This window comes from Hippocampus bargibanti, linkage group LG12, assembly GCF_051943395.1.
Source record: "Hippocampus bargibanti isolate YZ-2025 linkage group LG12, ASM5194339v1, whole genome shotgun sequence".
Lineage (NCBI taxonomy): Eukaryota > Metazoa > Chordata > Actinopteri > Syngnathiformes > Syngnathidae > Hippocampus > Hippocampus bargibanti.
The window spans coordinates 21,428,705-21,449,183 of record NC_142745.1 but is presented as its reverse complement, the minus strand read 5'-3'; the positions used below and the strand labels follow the sequence as shown (position 1 = coordinate 21,449,183).

The 20,479-nt window shown below is 44.1% G+C and overlaps 1 protein-coding gene across 7 annotated transcripts in view; it reads right to left on the bottom strand.

The window, feature by feature from the left end:
• Window positions 1-20,158, bottom strand: part of LOC148890872 (membrane-associated guanylate kinase, WW and PDZ domain-containing protein 1-like) — an 88,755-nt gene extending 68,597 nt beyond the window's left edge. For 3 of the 7 annotated variants that reach the window (XM_089010105.1, XM_089010108.1, XM_089010110.1), the window contains exons 1-2: window positions 19,428-20,146; window positions 2,474-2,590 (exon numbers count right to left, since the gene is read on the bottom strand). In XM_089010105.1, the coding sequence (XP_088866231.1) occupies window positions 2,474-2,590; window positions 19,428-19,725 (415 nt within the window). In that variant the 5' untranslated portion in view covers window positions 19,726-20,146. Of the gene's footprint in view, window positions 1-2,473; window positions 2,591-19,427 lie in introns of all 7 variants that reach the window. The other 4 variants (XM_089010111.1, XM_089010107.1, XM_089010106.1 and 1 more) reach the window with 4 other exon arrangements.
• Between the last annotated feature and the right edge of the window lie 321 nt (window positions 20,159-20,479).

Genomic DNA, 20,479 nt, shown 5'->3' with positions numbered 1-20,479 from the left:
CCCACACAGCGCCCCACCAACCCCTCCATCCAATACAGGTAACATCCGACTTACGACCGGGTGCCGTTCTGACAAAACGGTTATAAGTCAAATGGACGTAAGTCAACAGTTCATTTATAAATGTTATAACTTTCTGCTGACCAAAATACGAACGGCTTCCCATGCATGCGAGCAGCCAGAAGTGGTCACCCAACACACATGCACGGACTCAAGCGGACACCGAAGCAAAGAAGTTCTACAGGTTGCCCTCTCGGCGCGTACCCAGCGCCGACGTGCGGCCTGACCCAGGGGCCGTCTGCAACGCCGACTCGCCCAACCCGCCACCTCGCCGCGAAGCAAAACAAAGTCTCTCAAAGAGGCGGCGGCGCTGACGTGAGCTCGATGCGGCGTTTGCATCGCAACGATCTCATTCGCTCGAGCGCCGACACCCACCTAACTCGGCGTCGGTGGACCCCCCCCCCCCGATTGCTGTGGGACTGAGATGCTGTCAGGCTGGAGAAGATTGTCGTATGCATTTGTTAAGAAACAGTTGCTCCGGCAAATAAACATGTACTTGTTTGATATTGTCACATTCGGATAGACAGCTCGCCACTTCCACCACCTCCTTCATCAGGACACTGAAAACGGGTCGCTGTCAACTTGTATTTGTACTTTGTATTACCAAAGACTTTCTATATCTTCGGCGCTCGTGCTTTACCCGGTCCGAGCCCCCACCCACATCCTGTAAGTAGTATTATCTTTCGGGATTGTTCCTTTTCTGCACCACTGTGTGCAATTTGCTTTTCGCCATTGGCGTAGTATGCAGGTTGGGTTTCTCTTTGCTCCCCGACTTGTCGTTTTTGGTATTCTTTATTTTTGATTATTCCCCTGGTCCTCTTTTTGTAACCAGCACTTTGTGTTGTATCTTAATAAATCATCCTGCATGGACCTGTCTCTGTCGCTTGCTTGGGGATCCAGACATTCAATTTCGCTCCGACGAGTCGGCTGCTCTATGCCTCATTCACAACGTGACAGATCTAAACAAGAAGGATCATCTCGAGTCTTTATTCTACCAAACGCATGGCAAACACGCTGCGTTCAACAGCATTGCCGGGCTGTAGCGGTGGCAGCCGTAGAAAAAAAAAAGGCTAGCAGTCGTGGTCACAAGTACGGGTGGTCGTAACTCGCGCCGGTCGTAAATCGGATGTTACCTGTATACAGGGCGCCCAATCGTATGCACTGCCGGCACCGCCATTTCTTTTCAGATACTGAATACACGTGTTGTCTCGTCTCTTCCTTGTCGTTCAGGTATTTAAAATAATTTCTAGATATCCTCATGATGTTAAAGTAATCAGGGACATGTTGGGTGATGCTACATCTGAAACAGTAGTTTTGTGGCTTTGATGAAGTTGGGATTTGGATGTTGATTGGTAGTCCTCTGCACAACACACACGAGCGTGCAGACGTATATACACATGTGCGAATGTGGAGGATGTTACTATGAATATATGTTGAATGTATAGACCTACACATTGATGTTTATATTGATATCAGGAGCGGGTATTATTGAAAGTTTGAACCGAATTGTATTCGGATATTGAGATTACTGAATTGATGTTTTGATTAGTAAATATGGAGTTAGTAATAAATCACTGCCGCTGAGTAAGGCAATAATATAAGTTTTGTCTCGTCTCTTCCTCGTCATTCAGAACACCTTATTGACTCACAGTGCTCACTGCCTGTGACTCATTTGGATCGACCCAGTTATCACCTAGGCCTGAGGCCGGTTATGTGGCGTCACACTGAAAGTGTGCCTTTCAACCCTTTGATGTGTTTGATGTCTTTCAAGTGAGCCTGACTCATTGCCACGCAGGCCAAGGGTATATAAGTAGCCAGCGTGGGACAGAGAGTTTGGGGGAATCACAGGGCAGAACCATTCGGACTCAGACTCAGACACACACGCAACTGGCAGAGACCCGCACAGCGTCGGATGGAGTTTCACAGCGCAACTTGCTCGACTCCACGCCGCGATCAAGCTCTGGGATACATCGACGTGTCACCTGCCTGGGAGATCTGACAACGAACCTACTTATGATTAAAGAGAAACATCAAGCTCATTAATGAAAAGGTTTCTTCAGCCGTCATCTGTACTTAAGAAGTACAGATGACGGCTGAAGAAACCTTTTCATCGACGGACCACTCCTGTACGACTGAGAGCTTACACAGACGTATCAAACTCAGTCACACGAGCAGAGGAGAAAGCTTTGGGACAAAGTCGAAGACATCGCAATCGACTTTGATCTTTCTTTGACTTGAGTACCATTGCGCGTGAACATTTTGGCTTTGGACTGTCTGTTAGAAGCGGCCGTTTCAAGTCAAGTGAAGTGAGCTAGATTGTCCAATGTCCACAACCATCAAGTTGAATTCAAGCACGGGCGGTCAGTGTCAAGTATTTGTGTGTGTGTGGGCGTGCGCGAGGTGCTGATGTACTCACATGGCACGGCGTGATGGTAGAGGTTGTCTCGGATGATTTGCTGCAGTTGGTGATCACTCGACGATTTCTGGAAGCGCTGGCTGAGATAATGTTTGAGGTCCTTGTTCAGCTTGGTCCCTGCCATTGTGGACACAAAGCAGGCAAAGGTTCACAGATATGGGACTTGGATGAACAATTTCGCAACGCAAATCAGCCACCATTGCATTGGGAAAAGAAAAAGTATTGTTGTCACGCCATTGGCAACACCAAGCAGGGGAAATTGAATCTGCGAGGACAAGGGTGTGGTTTTCAAGGGGCATCCCAGATGAGTCGAAAACAAGTGCCATCTTCTGCCACCTTGGTGGGGACGAGGGTCACACCAAAATGACTTGGAGAATCTTGATGTCATCTTTCATCTCATTATTAATGATTATTTTCATTATTGTTGTTATACTTGAGAGTTTTGAAAGATGCTTATGAATGAAATGCATTATTATTAACTATTGGCTAGCTAGCTTGCTATTTGCTATCTAGCTTGTAGGCTATCTAGCTGGCTATCTATTCATTATTATTCATTATATGGCTATCTATTAACTATCTATTGGCTAGCGAGGTAGCTTTCTATCTATTTGAGTTACTTCCGGGTTGAGTGAAAGCTGGCGCGTGTGGCTGCCCACAAAAAACTTATCCTGTAACTGTAAAGTGACCTTGAGAGTTTTGACAGGCGCTTAGAAATGAAATGGATTATTATTATTATTATTATTATTATTATTATTATTATTATTATTATTATTATTTCTAAAAAGCGAGTTCGCTTCTCCGACAATCGAATTCCTACTCATCCGTCCGTCCCTAATCGGCGACCGGTGAATGAAGCATCGTGACTTGTGTCGAGCTGCGTCAAGACAAATGAATCAATCTCCTAAGTGAAGACTTTGTCCCGGGCTGCGGTTAATCAGATCATAGGGGCTAATCGCCCCTCGATGGATTCGGCCGTGGCGGCTGTGTAGAGTTAACATTCTGCCTTCTTGTGATCCTGGCTTAGCCATATGTTCCAGTCCCTCAACAGGCTGAGATCTTGGGCCCGAGGCACAAAAACACTAACGTCTGACATATTGGCAATAGTTCAATAATAATAATAATAATAATACAGTGATCCCTCGCTACTTCGCGGTTCACTTATCGCGTCTTCAGTGCATCGCGGTTGTTGGTTCAGGAGAAAAAAAAATAAAAAATAAATTATTAATGGCATGCAAATGTGCAAACAAACAAAGTAAAAGAAACAACACTGCAAACAGAGCAGAATAAAATCAAACACATTGGCCTTGACAGCTACAACAACTACAGATAACAATGTTCTCTCGGAGAAAAGACTCCTTCAGTAGAAAAAGACGCTACAGCGCAGCAGAGTGAGGACGAATAGGCGCAGCAGCAAAATATTGTTTTACAACACCGTTCTTTAAACTATTAAAAAAGAGGTTTTGTTTTTTGTATCATTATGCAGTATATACAGTTTTGCATTGTTAAAAAAAATAACTTTTTTTTTTTTCATTGTACTTCACGGATTTCACCTATCGCGGGCTATTTCTGGAACGTAATAAACGAGGGTTCATTGTACATTGTATTTATAAGCGCCTTTCAAAACTCTCAAGGGCACTTTACAGTCACAGGATAACATTTTTTTTCCCTGCGGGTGAGCAGTGGCAGCCAGACACCAGCGTTCACTCAACCGGGAAATGTACGCCATTAACTCAAATATAAAATAGCCACAATAACATTCAAATAAAGGAAAGCTACTCACCATTTGATGACAATGTTTTGATCTTACCTTGAAATGGGCATCCTTTCATTTCTAAACGCTAGCTAGCTAACTGTGTCCTAGCTTTAGTTGAACAAAATGGAGGATTACTATATGTATATGCGTCTGTGTAAGCTCTCAGTCGTACAGGAGTGGTCCATCGATGAGAAGGTTTCTTCAGCCGTCATCTGTACAAAAGTGAAGGTTTCGGACGTTTCGCCTCCTATCCAAGAGGCTTCGTCAGCGAACTAAAGTCTGACTGGTCGTATCGGCCCCATTTATATATCCCTAATGTCCAGACCTGGTGGCGCCGGACACAGCTATGATAGGTCCCTACTCTCAGGTTGGGGGGGGGCGCGGGACCCCCCCCCTGTGGCCCCACTGATTGTTCCTACATTCCTGACTAACGATTGGCCTATTACACCCACTCCCCCCGGTATCACCTCATCAGCATAACGACCCTCATCAGCATTGCGAAAGTTGCCTAACCTGTTTTGCCTGAGCAGGCTATTGTATGAACGATCCAAATTGAACCTCACACCACCAGACCGGTTTAAAGAAGGATTTTGTTGTTTTATAAGAATCGCTTCTTTCACCCCCCTTTCAAACCATCTATGTTCTTTCGCTAAGATTTTAACCTCATTGTCGTCAAATGAGTGGTTGCTAGCTTTTAGGTGCAAATGTACTGCCGATTGAGGCCCACTAGTATTATCCCTGCGATGTTGATAAAGTCTTTTTTTGAGAATTTGTTGAGTCTCCCCAATGTACTGCTCTTTACAATTTTCATTCTTACAATGTATGGAATAAACTACATTACTTTGTTTTTCATTTGGTAGCCTATCTTTTGGATGCACTAATTTTTGCCTTAACGTGTTTATCGGTTTGAAATAAGTAGGAATTTTATGTTGCCAAAGGACTCTTTGTAATTTTTCAGAAACTCCTGTAATGTACGGTACTGCTACTCCTCTCCTTTTAGAATCTTGAGAATTATTGGTTTCGTTCGCTATTCTTTCTTTCTGACATTTGTTGAATGACCACTGAGGGTACCCACAGTTAGTGAGTGCTCTCCTGATATGTTTTGACTCCTTTTCTCTACCTTCAGTGCTAGTTGGTATTAGTTTAGCCCTATGCTGGAGGGTTCTGATAACTCCTAGTTTATGTTGTAAAGGGTGGTTAGAGTCAAAAAGTAAGTATTGGTCAGTGTGCGTGAAGGATTGAATTTCTTGTTTCTTAATTATGACAAAAGTATCGTCCACATATCTAAACCAGTGTCTAGGTTTTGTCCCTGGGAAGGATGTGAGGGCCTGTTTCTCCATCTCTTCCATGTAAAGATTAGCCACTATGGGTGAAACTGGTGAGCCCATAGCACAACCATGGATTTGTTTATAAAATTTTTCCCGAAATTGAAAATACGTAGTATTAAGGCAGATTTCTAATAATTGGCAGATGTGATCAACCAGATTTCAGCCGACATTTAATAATAATAATGATAATGATAATAAGAATGATAATAATACATGAGAAGGTTTCTTCAGCTATATGTTTTCCTTTCTCTAGCTTTTGGAGACAGTCAATCATTTGTATATGGATGGTAGATTTTATTTTATTATTATTATTAGTTTTGTTATTTTTTTGTGGCAACCAGATTTCAGCCGACATTTAATAATAATAATGATAATGATAATAAGAATGATAATAATACAAGAGAAGGTTTCTTCAGCAGTCATCTGTACGCTTTTGAAGGTGTCGGACGTTTCGCCTCCCATCCAAGAGGCTTCGTCAGCGAACTAAAGTGTTACTGGTAGTATCGGCCCTATATATATATATATATATATATATATATCCCTAATGTCCAGACATGGCGGCGCCGGAAACAGCGATGATAGGTGGTAGCATTGACTCCTCCACATACAATGTAGCCAAATATTTAAAAACTATCTTAGCTCTGTTGGTTGGTAACACAGAATATCACGTAGAAAACACCACAGGGTTTGTAGAGAGGATCAAAGACCTCATGTTGGAACCTGAGGAAACTTTGGCATCTTACGATGTGACTTCTCCCTTTACATCTGTCCCAACCCCAGCAGCAGTCTCAGTGGTGAGGACGAGACTGCTGGCGGGCGTTTCTCTGCATGAAAGAACCAAACTTAAACTGGATCACATCTGCCAATTATTGGAAATCTGCCTTAATACTACGTATTTTCAATTTAGGGAGAAATTTTACAAACAAATTCATAGTTGTGCTATGGGCTCACCAGTTTCACCCATAGTGGCTAATCTGTACATGGAAGAGATGGAGAAACAGGCCCTCACATCTTTCCCAGGGACAAAACCTAGTCACTGGTTTAGATATGTGGACGATACTTTTGTCATAATTAAAAAATAAGAAATTCAATCCTTCACAGATCACCTCAACTCGGTAGACATCAACATTATATTTACTCGTGAGGACATTAAAGAGAACCAACTAGCCTTCTTGGGACAGAGGACAGAGCGCTAAAACAGAAGTGTTTAGGAAGGCTACGCACACTGACCAATACTTACTTTTTGATTCTAACCACCCTTTACAACACAAACTAGGAGTTATCAGAACCCTCCAGCATAGGGCTAAACTAATACCAACAAGCGTTGAAGGTAGAGAAAAGGAGTCAAAACATATCAGGAGAGCACTCACAAACTGTGGGTACCCTCAGTGGTCATTCAACAAATGTCATTAAGAATAGGGAATGAAAGCAAACATTCTCAAGATACGAAAAGGAGAGGAGTAGCAGTACCGTACATTGCAGGAGTTTCAGAAAAATTACAAAGAGTCCTTTGGCAACACAAAATTCCTACTTATATCAAACCGATAAACACGTTAAGGCAAAAATTTGTGCATCCAAAAGATAGGCTGCCAAATGAAAAACAAAGTAATGTAGTTTATTCAATACATTGTAAGAATGAAAATTGTAAAGAGCAGTACATTGGGGAGACTCATTGGGGATAATACTACTGGGCTTCAATCGGCAGGAAATGTGCACCTAAAAGCTGGCAACCACTCATTTGACGACAATGAGGTTAAAATCTTAGCGAAAGAACAGATGGTTTGAAAGGGGAGTAAAAGAAGTGATTCTCATAAAACAACTAAATCCTTCATTTAACCGGTCTGGTGGGGTGAGGTTCAATTTGGATCATTCATACAATAGCCTGCTTAGGCAACACAGGTTAGACAACATTAGTAATGCTGATGAGGTGATACCGGAGGGAGTGGGGCAAACAGGCCAGTCGTTAGTCAGGAACGTAGGAACAATCGGTGGGGCCACAGGGAGTGGTCTTCTGCTCCCCCCAACCTGAGAGTAGGGACCTATCATAGCTGTGTCCGGCGCCGCCATGTCTGGACATTAGGGATATATATATAGGACCGATACTACCAGTAACACTTTAGTTCGCTGACGAAGACTCTTGGATGGGAGGCGAAACGTCAGACACCTTCAAAAAAGTACAGATGTCGGCTCAAGAAACCTTCTCATCGATGGACGACTCCTGTACGACTGAGAGCTTGCACAGACGATGATGATAATAATAATAATAATAATAATGATAATAATATTGACAACAATAATGATAACAATGATAACAATGACAACGATGATGATAACAATGATATTGATAATAATAATAAATAATAATAATAATAATAATAATAATTTGAACACCAAGGGCCCAGCCGGTCGGGAAATCCGGAGATGGGCCACAGAGTGAGAGGTGGGGGGTTGCTGCGCCCTTTCAACACGCTTGCAAAGGGCCGACGTGACAACTAACCGCTGAATCGCTTCCGCAAACACGCAACAGAAAACGATTTCCATCGCACCAATGTGCATTGTGGGATTGCGGGACAGCTGTCAGAGGAGTCAAAACAGTGTGGGGGCATTTTCAGCGGTCACCCACGGGCCGCTACACTCTGCTGCCACTCACTGGTCAAACAGAGCATGACAAAAACAAAAGGAACCAGAGAGCTCTCCCCTTTGGGGTCAGAAAGGTGTCGTTTGAGGCGAGGACGGCGGACCGTGATAGATGCGACCTTCCCCTCGTGCTCATGGGGCCACTTGAAGGAGAACCAACACCTCCGGACAAGTTGTGTCCATTATTTGTAAAATCACTTCAAATGACTTCTACTGTGCGCATTTTACAAAGACTCACACTGAATATTCAGGAAGTCTTGTTTTCGAGTTAATGACGATCCCCTAAGTGGCGTCCAGGAGGGAACGTCCGTGACCGAGAAAGCGACACACAATGCATTTTGGGTACTATTTTTCATCTGAAAACACCATGTTGATCGGGAAATTAGAAGGAAAACTATATAAACATTGCGATGGTGAATTGTTGTGTGTCGCAGCCAATTGCGATAACATGAATAAAGAAGATGCAAGTTTACACAAATTCCCAGCGGACAAATCAACCCATTTCCAACGGAGCTTGTCACTATCTTGTGCATTTTCTGGGCGCTACATTGGAGTCCAGACGGCTCGAATTGATATGGAAGGACTTCTTTAATCGTTTAAACATTGATGCTTTCCTCTTCAGAACTATTTGAATCATATTTATAACTGGATGAGTAACAAGAAAGCATCCGAATCTGAACTCTCTGAAGCCATTGTTTTGATTCTGGAGCAAGGCCGTGTGTGACCAATAGTGATGTCACAAACAAGGGGGCGGGACTTTCTGAATCTGCCCAGTTCCGAGCTCATTTTGTGGCAGTTTTGGGACACTTTAAAGGACAACCAACATCACTTTTTTGTTTCCTAACTGACATCAGAAAAACGTTTGAAAGCATCTAAAATACCCAAAACACGCGATATGATATTTTTAGTCAAATGCAAAGCACCAATAAAAATGACTTAAAGTGTCCCAAAACTACTTCAAATTGAACCCGGAAGTGGCCAGTGTCAGAAGGTGCCGTCCCCTTGTTCGTGGTGTAACGCCAAGACGTCTTGCCTTGTTCGAGAATCAAAACAATAGTTTCAGATTCGGAAAAGTGCTTTCTTGTTACTCATCCAGTTATGAATATGATTCAAATAGGTCTGAAGAGGAAAGCATATATGTTTGCAATCGATTAAAGAATTTAGTCTGGTCATTTTGATGGATCTGGAGAGAAATGTAGTGACAAACTCTTTCGTACTCACAGTACCCAAAAAAAGGCAGAAGAGGGTGACAAAGCTCCGTGGAAATTGTCTCCTGGGACGTTTTGTGAGCGAACATCAATAACACTGTAGAAGTCTTGGCGCAACACACAATGATTCACTATCGTGTTATTTATGTGTTTTCCTTCTAATTTCGCCATCAACACAAAGTTTTCAGACCAAACAAAGTACCGCAAAATGCATTGAAGTGATGCAAGGTATGTCCTTTCTCGGTTAGGGGCGTTCCTTCAGTGACGTAGGGTGAGGACTCGTCACCAACTCAAAAACAAGACTTCCGGAATATTCAGGGCGAATCTTAAATCGTAAAATATAGCTATATGCGGTGGAATCTTTGTAAAATACGCTCAGTAGAGGTCATTTGAAGCGATTTTACAAATTATGGACACATCTTGTCCGCAGACGTCGGTTGTCCTTTAAGTCATTTTTTTGGTGTTTTGCATTTGACTAAAAATATCATTTTGGGTATTTTAGATGTTGTAAAACGTTTTTCCAATGTCAGTTAGGAAACATAAAAAAATGGTGTCAGTTGTCCTTTAAAATGTTGCTTTACCTCGGCCGGTCGGCCGGCGGGCAAAATGTCAAAGGGTGGCACTCACCAATTTGAGCAAAAGGCGAAAAGCCATTTTACCCAAACAATGCAGCCGCCGACAGGTGCAGTGCAAGAATGTGTCAGTTTCGCTCCAACCTGTCAGACGAGCTATGCGACATGAGCCGATAGAAAACACGTGAACCAAACGGACGGGTTCACATGCATGCGGCAGCATTGCGGCTCACTCACTGCAAGGCCCCCAAAAGACACGGATTAAGGAATGTCCAACAAGGGCCTGACCTCCAGAATCAGAATCATCTTTATTGCCAAGTATGTAAAACACACAAGGAATTTGTTTCCGGTAGAACACGCTGCACTAGTATCATTATAATAAATAGCAAAGAGGCACTACACAGTTCTATTTGGGTTACTGTTTAAAAAGTTAATGGCTTGGGGGAAGAAGCTGTTTAAATGTCTACTGGATTTGATGCGCATGGATCAGTAGCGCATCCCTGAGGGGAGTAGCTGGAAAAGGTATTGGGCAGGGTGTGGAGGGTCCAGTAGGATTTTCCGTGCCCTTGTTTGGATTCTTTCAGTGTACACGTGTGCAGTGTCATCATGTGGCGACAAGGAGCACCCCTACTTGATTTTGTTCCAAGAGAAGCAAGAGGCATATGTGGAATTTCCCTCCAAAGACAGTTGACCATAAGCAAGCCCAATTATCGAGCTCTCTCTCAATAACAACGAGAGCAATGGGGGTGCCGTCTCAATGCGGGCCCCCCTGCGCTGTAGCTGACCGCCGATCGGTCTGGTACGTCATCCTCCTTTGCTCCCCGTTGGCCCAAACGGGATACAGTGATACCTTGATTAAGACAGTGTGTGTCAGGCGAAAAGTGTGTATCCCAGAAAAATAATTTCCCATAAGAAACCATTAAAATGAGAATAATCCATTCCCAGGTCCCCATAAAACATAATTTTCTACTTTCTAATTTTCTAAGCTTTACAAGAGGAAAGCATACATGTTTACAATCGATTAAAGAATTTATTTCGTGTCATTTTAAGGCATCTGGACTGCAATGTAGCGTCCCAGAAAAGAGGCACAAAATGGCGAAATCCTGTGGCCACCTCCGTTTCCACAGGCTGATAAATTCCTTTTATGGAGCTTGGGCGCCCTCTTCTGGCGGCTTTTGGGTGCAACACAAGGTTGTCCGACCAAACAAGCACAGCAAAATACATTGACGTGATGGAAGAACTGCTACAATGTGTCTTTTTTCGGTCAGGGGCGTTCCTTTCGTGACGTCACATACGGACTCGTCACCAACTCAAAAACAAGACTTCCTGAATATTCAGCGTGATTCCTAAAACGTAAAATATAGATATCTGCGGTGGAATCTTATTAAAATGCACTCAGTAGAAGTCATTTGAAGCCATTTTACAAATTAGGGAGACAACTTGTCCGGAGACGTCAGTTGTCCTTTAAAACTACACAAAATATACCTTATTTTATGTATAATAAATGTGCAAGGGTATTATAACTAAAGAAATAAACTGTACAGTATAATAAAGTTGTTTTATTTACCTTTGTGATGGTCATTGATGGCTTGATGGAATGGAGTGGCCAGTTTCATCAACATTAAACACTTGATGATGAACGTAGCCTTCTTCTTTCGCCATCTTGAGGAATGATCCCTTGTAGGTGTGTTCTCTGCAATAATTTTACCTTGTTCCTCATCAATTGTGTTCTGTTTAGCTGGGTTGATAGGTATCTTCAAGTGTCCAGATGGCTTGTGCGGGTTATTTGTGGTGCCTGATTGATCGGAATTTTAACCTTGCAATCTACACTCTGCCTTTGAAATATCAAAGTTGAAACAAGACCAAATTTCACTGTTTTCTATCCATTTTGTCACTCCCTATCTCTTTAATGTTTAAACCACCTCCCCTCACTGCTGCGTTCTTGACCAAAGACTGGGGGCGTGGAATAGAGGACCAAAACAAGCTGGCTGACATTTTCTTTTAGAAGAACGGGCTTGTTCGCGAACGACACATCACTCATTGTGGCAGCTGTGTGTCCCGAAAAAGTTCGTATGCCAAGGGAATATTTTCATAAATTTAACGTTCGTAAACCGAAAGGTTCGTCAGCCAAGGGGTTCGTAATCTGAGGTATCACTGTACAATGCTAATGGGCGGGAAACACTTTCGGGTTAAACACGCAACAGCAGTCGTTAAACCAAAACCACAAATCGCCTTTGCCGGCAAGTTGATGGAATTGCTAAATGCTGCCATCAAAACGTGGGAAGGGGGTCACCATTTTGTCAGCCGTCACGCGATCTGACTGGCCGGAGTCGCCGGGTAAGGTAAAAGGTCCCCACTGTGTGCCAACCTCCGCCCAACCATACAGGAAAGGCCACCAGTCCATTGGCAACAAAATGCTTTGAGGAAGCGAGGCAGGAATTTGGGATGGGGGGAAGGGGCCCCAAAACAACTATGCTGAATGCCTCCACACTTGCGTTTCCAGCTGCTTTGTCTGATAACACAGTTCACGTGTGTGTAGGGTGTAAAGGGGGCACTGAAGGAGCCACCAAAGGCATTTTTATTGTACAGTGATACCTTGGCTTACGAACTTAATTGGTTCCTAGGCAGAGTGTGTAAGGAAGGAGTAAGGAGTGTGTAACCCAAAAATTAATTTCCCATCGGAAATGAGAATAATCCGTTCCCAAGTCCTGTTAAAACATAATTTCTACTTTCTAATTTTCTAAGCCTTAAAACTACACAAAATATACCTTATTTTATGTATAATAAATGTGCTATGGTATTATAATTAAAGAAATAAACTGTACAGTATAATAAAGTCATTTTATTTACCTTTGTGATGGTCGTTGATGGCTTGATGGACTGGAGTGGCCGGTTTCATCAGCATTAAACACTTGATGAGGAACGTAGCCTTCTTTCACCATCTTGAGGAATGATCCCTTGTAGGTGCTTTCTCTGCGATAATTTTACCAAGTTCCTCGTCAATTGTGTTCTGTTTAGCTGGGTTGATATATTATTGCATCAAGTGTACAGATAGCTTGTGCAGGTTATTTGTGGAGCCTGATTGATGGGATATTTTAACCTTGCAGTCTACACTCTGCCTTTGAAATATCAAAGTTGAAACGAGTCCACATTTCACTGTTTTCTATCCATTTTGTCACCCTCTCTCTGTTGTCTGCATGTCTCTCTAATGTTTAATCCCCCCCCCCCCTCACTGCTGTATTCTTGTCCAATCACATGGCTTTAACCGAAGACTGGGGGCGGGGAATAGTGGACAAAAAAAGTCGGCTGCCCCATATTCTTTTTTTGAAAACGGCCTCACTCTCTCTGTCATCCCCACACCCTCACTACTGCGTTCTTGACCAATCGCGTAGCTTTCACAGAAGACTGGGGGTGGGGAATAGAGGACAAAAACAGTTGGCTGCCATTTTGTTGTTATGAGAAAGGGCTTGTTTGCGACAAACACATCACTCATGTGGCAGCTCTGTGTATCCCGAAAAATAGTTTGTATGCCAAGGTAAAAATTTTATAAAGTTAAATTTAACGTTCGTAAACCGAAAAGTTTGTAAGCCAAGGGCTTCGTAAACCGAGGTATCACTGTACTTGTGACCTCATCTGAGGAGACGGCCATGTGCGCCGCGGGAACGCCCCCACAGCCGCGATGGCAGGGAGTACGGCTACCACATGACGACCCTGCACGCAGACCACACAGCACAGCAATCCTGTTCTTGACGGACTCTTCAAAAGGGGGACGTAACGTCACGCAACTGCCGGATAGCCCAACAGAGTCACGTGATTTCTTGTCTCCTTTATGCCCAGTGGAAGTGGAAGCCGTGTACCCTCGCTTAGTTTGGAAAAGGAACTGAGGATTGGCCGTCTGTTAAGTAGACTGAAAAAAAAAATCAATAAAACCAGAAAACTTTTCTTTGAGCGCCATCTTTCCTTCCACATTATCTGCCGTCTCAAGCACAGATGTAGTGGCAGGCAAAATGACAGCGGAGCTCGAGCTCCTCAACTGTATCATTGAGGGGCCGCGACACCTTCAGCGGGAATATGCCGAGGTCAGACGGCTGACAGCTGTGTCAACAGCGCATTCCTTGACAGCGCCAGGATAACACTTTTGAACGCCGGCCGCCGACACGAGTTTCTGATGATGAGCGCCCCCCTCCCCTCGGCATCACAAAACTTTGCTTCCACCCAGCGATTGCGTCTATTGTTGGGGGTCCCTAAATATCCGACACAAGTCTCCACGTGGTCAGTATCCCTTCGTTTGGTTTGGGCGGAGCAATGGACATGGAAACACAACTGTGGAGCTCAAGATATCGAGATCTGCGTACTTCCACGTACTTCCACTTACGCAATATAATTCATCTTCGCCCGTCTCTCACCCCTCACACCACTGCTATCCTCGTTCATAGTCTTGTCACCTCCCGGATTGACTATTGCAATTCACTTCTCTTTGGTGTCCCTCAGAAACTTCAACTCATCCAGAATTCTTCAGCCTGGATCCTCACAAGAACCTCATCCTTTCACCACATCACTCCCGACCCCCAAGAGCTGCACTGGCTCCCGGTCAAATATAGAATCAACTTTAAAATTCTTCATGATACATTGAAAGCTATCCATAACCTTGCCCCCCCCCCCTTACCAACCTGACCTTCTTCAAATTTTCTATTCCCTCTCGTTCCCTCAGATCCTCTTCCTCCCTCCACCTCTGTATGCCCCCTGCCCGTCTCAGCAAGATGGGGGACAGGGCTTTCAGCTGCTCTGCCCCCAAACTCTGGAACTCACTTCCTCCCAACATTCGTAACATTGATTCTTTTCCCACCTTCAAATCCCATCTCAAACCCACCTATTTAAAATCGCATTTTCTGTGTAGCTTTATCTCTTGTTTCTATTTATAATTTTATTTTATTTATTATTGTATCTATGCTTGTCTGTGACTGTAAAGTGTGATTGAAAGCACTTTATTTGCAAGCTATTTGCTGTGTAGCAGGCTCGCTCGCTATCTACCGAGCTATATACAGGTATTAGATATCTGGCTGGCTAGGAAGCTAGCTATTATCTTTCTATGAGAGGGTTGAGTGAACGCTGGCGCCTGTGGCTGCCGCTGCTCACCCACAGAAAAACTTATCCTGTCACTGTAAAGTGACCTTGAGAGTTTTGAAAGGCGCTTATAAATGACATGTATTATTATTATTATTATTAAAATTTTGCTTCCACCAAGCGTTTGAGTCCATTGTCGGGGGTCCCCAAATATCCGATACAAGTCTCCACGTGGTCAGTATCGCTTCGTTTGGTTTGGGCAGAGAAATGGACATGGAAATACAAATGTGGATATCAAGATATCGAGAGCTGTGTCTCTATGTGGTGTCGAAAAGTAAAACCGGCCAAACAGACAAGTAACGTTGATCATTCCTTTTGCGGCTATTTTGGACATTGCGCCTTTTTCGCACAATTTGAATAAAGTGGCTCTTTTGGCCGTCGCGACGCGAATGTGTTTGCAAGTGGGATTCGCCATTCCCCGAAGCAGTTTGCTATCGTTCGCGAGGAAGCTGTCACAGTGGCTTGCTGTCAAAGCCAGTGGACCCTGCCGGGTCCAGATGACCATGAATGAGACACGGCCACCAAACCGCCTGCTGCTCTCTTTTCAGAAATCAGAAATCTGAAATATCGTCACAACTAAGAGAATTTATGAGATATACCCCCCCCCCCCCATACTTTTTGGGGGAGCGAGCACCTGAACGCCATTGAAAGAGCAATGACGTTTGGCCTTGTGCTCTCCCTCTCTATCCCAATCTCTCCGTCGTGTTCTGCTTTCGGGTAACGCTCCTCTGTCACTATGCATTGCTTGGGCCAACACCACAACAAAAGCCAAAAAGGCCAGTGACTAAAGCAAAGGCTCGAATGGGTACAAGAGCTTGGAAAACGTTTGATTGAAATGTGAAAGAGGATGTCAATCGGTGATTCCACTTCACATAAAGCCTTGACACCGTTTACAAATGGTGCCCGTCGTCTTCGCCCGTCTCTCACCCCTCACACCACTGCTATCCATGTTCGTAGTATTGTCACCTCTCGGATTGACTATTGCAATTCACTTCTTGGTGTCCCTCAGAAACTTCTCCACAAACTTCAACTCGTCCAGAATTCTTCAGCCTGGATCATAACCAGAACCTCATCCTTTCACCACATCACCCCCGTCCTCCAAAAGCTCCACTGTCTCCTGGTCAAATATATAATCAACTTTAAAATTCTTCTTTATACATTTAAAGCTATCCATAACCTTGCCCCACCATACCTACAGTGCCTTGCAAAAGTATTCGGCCCCCTTGAATCTTGCAAACCTTCGCCACATTTCAGGCTTCAAACATAAAGATATGAAATTATTTTGTTTTGTCAAGAATCAACAAGTGGGACACAATCGTGAGGTGGGACAACATTTCTTGGATAATTTAAACTATTTTAACAAATAAAAAGCTGAAAAGTGGGGCATGCAGTATTATTCGGCCCCTTTGCTTTCAGTGCAGCAAACTCACTCCAGAAGTTCAGTGAGGATCTCTGAATGATCCAATGTTGTCCTAACTGACTCTTCTTCTTTTCCTTTCGGCTTTTCCCTTCAAGGGGTCGCCACAGCAAATCAGTGTCCTCCATCTTTAGAGGTTTGATCCGCATGTTTGTTTTGGCCAAGCTTTTACGTCAGATGCCCTTCCTGACACAACCCTCTGTATTTATCCGGGCTTGGGACCGGCACAAGAAGACATATGTCCCTTTGTGGCTACAGAACAAGCAACTCGCTCAGTAAAAGGCTCCCAAACACAAAATGGTAATCAGAATCAGAATCAGAATCATCTTTATTGTCAAGTATGTAGAACACACAAGGAATTTGTTTCCGGTAGAACATGCTGCACTAGTATCGTCGTCAAAAAAAAACTGCTAAGTGGCACTATACAGTTCCATTTTCGGCACTGATGATGATAAATACAATCCACCTGTGTGTAACAAAGTCTCCGTATAAATGCACCTGCTCTTTGATAGTCTCAGGGTTCTGTTTGAGGTGCAGAGAGTATCATGAAAACCAAGGAACACACCAGACAGGTCCCAAATACTGTTGTGGAGAAGTTTAAAGCCAGATTTGGATACAAAAAGATTTCCCAACCTTTCAACATCTCAAGGAGCACTGTGCAAGCCATCATATTGAAATGAAAGGAGCATCAGACCACAGCAAGTCTACCAAGACCCAGCCATCCCTACTTTCTTCTCAAACAAGGAGAAAACTGATCACAGATGCAGCCAAGAGGCCCATGGTCACTCTGGATGGACTGCAGAGATCTACAGCTGAGGTGGGAGTGTCTGTCCAGGACAACAATCAGTCGTACACTGCACAAATCTGGCCTCTATGGAAGAGTGGCAAGAAGAAAGCCATTTCTCAAAGATATCCATCAAAAGTGTCATTTAAAGTATGCCACAAGCCACCTGTGAGACACACCAAACATGTGGAAGAAGGGGCTCTGGTCAAATGAAACCAAAATTGAACTTTTTGGCCACAATGCAAAATGATATGTTTGGCGTAAAAGCAACACAGCTCATCACCTTGAACACACCATCCCCACTGTCAAACTGTCATGGTCTGGTTGGCGACCAACGGGGGGCGCTGTCGGCCCCGCCTGCACCTGCACGGGTGCTGGTCGTCCCGATCGGCTTGGCGGCCAACGGGTAGCGACGTCAGCCCTGCAGGTGCTGGTCATTTTAATCACTGACACTTAAAAGGACACCCGGCACGACCATCCGGTGTTGGTTCATTGTTTGCTGCATGCATTGTGTATGCTGTGCATGTGTTTGTTTAACCTTGGCAGACTTTTACTTTTGGTCTTCTTTTGATACTTTGTATTTTTTCTGTTCAGTTGATTTTGATGTTTTACATTTTGTTCCTGCTGACCTTTATTTTAATACAATTTGTCAAACAACCTCCTGCTCCCTCCTGCCTGCTTTTTGGGATCCGCACCCGCCATCACCACCTCGCAAAACGTGACACAAACATGGTGGTGGCAGCATCATGGTTTGGGCCTACTTTTCTTCAGCAGGGACAGGGAAGATGGTTAAAATTGACAGGAATATGGGTGGATGGATGTATACAGGAACATTCTGGAAGAAAACCGGTTGGTATCTGCACAAGACCTGAGACTGGGATGGAGATTTTTCTTCCAACAGGACAGTAAAGCCAAATCTACACTGGAATGGTTGAAAAATAAACGTATTAAGGTGTTAGAATGGCCAAGTCAAAGTCCAGACCTGAATCCAATTGGGAATCTGAAGACTGCTGTAAACAAACACTCTCCATCCAACCTCACGGAGCTCGAGCTGTTTTGCAAGGAAGAATGGGCCAGAATGTCAGTCTCTCGATGTGCAAAACTGATAGAAACATACCCCAAGTGAATTGCAGGTGTAATTGGAGAAAAAGGTGCCGCTACAAAGTATTAAAGGAAGGGGGCCGAATAATATTGCACGTCCCACATTTCAGTTTTTTATTTGTTAAAAAAGTTTACATTATCCAATAAATGTTCCACTTCATGATTGTGTCCCACTTGTTGATTCTTGACGAAAAATGAATGGAATATATTTATGTTTGAAGCCTGAAATGTGGCGAAAGGTTGCAAGATTCAACAGGGCAGAATACTTTCGCAAGGCACTGTATCTGACCTTCTTCAAATTTCTATTCGCTCTTGTTCCCTCAGGTCCTCTTCCTCCCTCCACCTCTGTATGCAACCCCCCATGCCGTCTCAGCACGATGGGGGACAAGGCTTTCAGCTGCTCTGCCCCAAATTCTGGAACTCACTTCCTCCCAACATTCGTAACATGGATTCTCTTCCCACCTTCAAATCCCATCTCAAAACCCACCTATTTAAAAATCGCATTTTCTGTGTAGCTCTTTCTCTTGTTTCTATTTATAACTGTATTTTATTTATGATTGTATTTTATTTATAATAGTACCTATGCTTGTCTGTGACTGTAAAATGTCCTTGAGAGCTTTGAATGGCGCTTGAAATTAAATGTATTATTATTAGTAGTAGTATTGTTACAAAACTTTCTGGTGTGTTGTGCTCATCTTGAAATGCGCCTTTTTCATATATGGTAATTTTCAGAAACTCTGGTCAGATTGCCATGAAAAGAAACCATCATTTTCTTTTCTCTGGATCTGATGCCGCCCAGACAATTTTTCAAATTCATACTTTGGACTTAATAAGTGCGCTCTCAAATTGCACCACAGTGAATTAAGGGGAACGAGATATTTGAAAGGGCCAAGAAGTCTCAACTATGGTTTTGATCGATCGTCGCAGAGGCAGATTGTGGCAAAGGTGGGAGCGCGAGCGCGTGAAATGTGGTGGCGATTAGTTGCGATGGTCGTGCTTTCACCTTTGTCGCTGCCGCTTTAGTACTTACCTGGCCTGACGGCTTTGAGCCTGACGGGACCTTTGCAGCTCTTGATGAGGGCCTGCACGTCGTACAGGGGTAGTCCAGAGATGGGGTTGTTCTCCACCTCCAGAAGAAGCTCTCCGCCATTCAACTGTCCGCGGTCATAAAGCACTTGGTTCTGCTCGAGTGGCCCAACGAACGCAAACTCTCCGTTCTCGGCACCACCGCACAGGGGCACGTTCAAGGCACCCCGGGCATCTTTGGCCACGGCGCATTCGTTGAGCCGCAAGGTCCAGTGGTTCTTCCTCGACTCGGGGTCATACATCCTGGAGAGCCGGTTGACGATGCCGCAGCACACGGTAACAAGAGGGAACCTTTATTTCCGAGTGAAGCGCAGCAAACTTTCTCTCGCTCCCACCGAAAGAAACATGAGCGCCTATGATAGCGGCGCAGAGAAATCAGGCCATTTCCGTTCACCTGGAAGTCACTTTTCACGCCGCGGGGTGCCTCCTCCGATCTTTCTTCAACATATTTACTCGAGGTGAAGTCGCCCTGGAACGGAGTCCGACCGACGTAGCATGTACCACCGACTCAGAGAGTACCACGCGAACACCTCCTCAACTCACTGCGAATCGGCTTCGGTTCGGTGGAGAGGTACGATTCGTCGATCGCCAACCTCTCGGTCCGCGGTTCTCCTACTTGGGACCAAACCGGACTCTGGAGTCAGACCTCGGAACTAACTCGTCACAAGCGGCAAAGGTGCTGTGCCCTTGCTACGTTCATGGGCGGTGGGACAGACTTATCAAGGCGGTTGCGCCTCGGAATTTCGCCTTACACGACAAGTCACCCGTTTGTGTGGCAACTTCTCTACCAATCACATTCCTGTTTTGCGTTAATCTTAATGGTGAGAATAATTAAACGTTGGTTGCTCAATTTTTTTCCTTCCGAATCAGGAACTGGACTCGACACGCGGATTTACATCGATCGGCAAGATAATTACAGTTTGTGAAGGGGGAATTCGAGGTGATATTCAATTCAATTCTCCAGACCAACATGACATTGAGATAAATACAAATTCA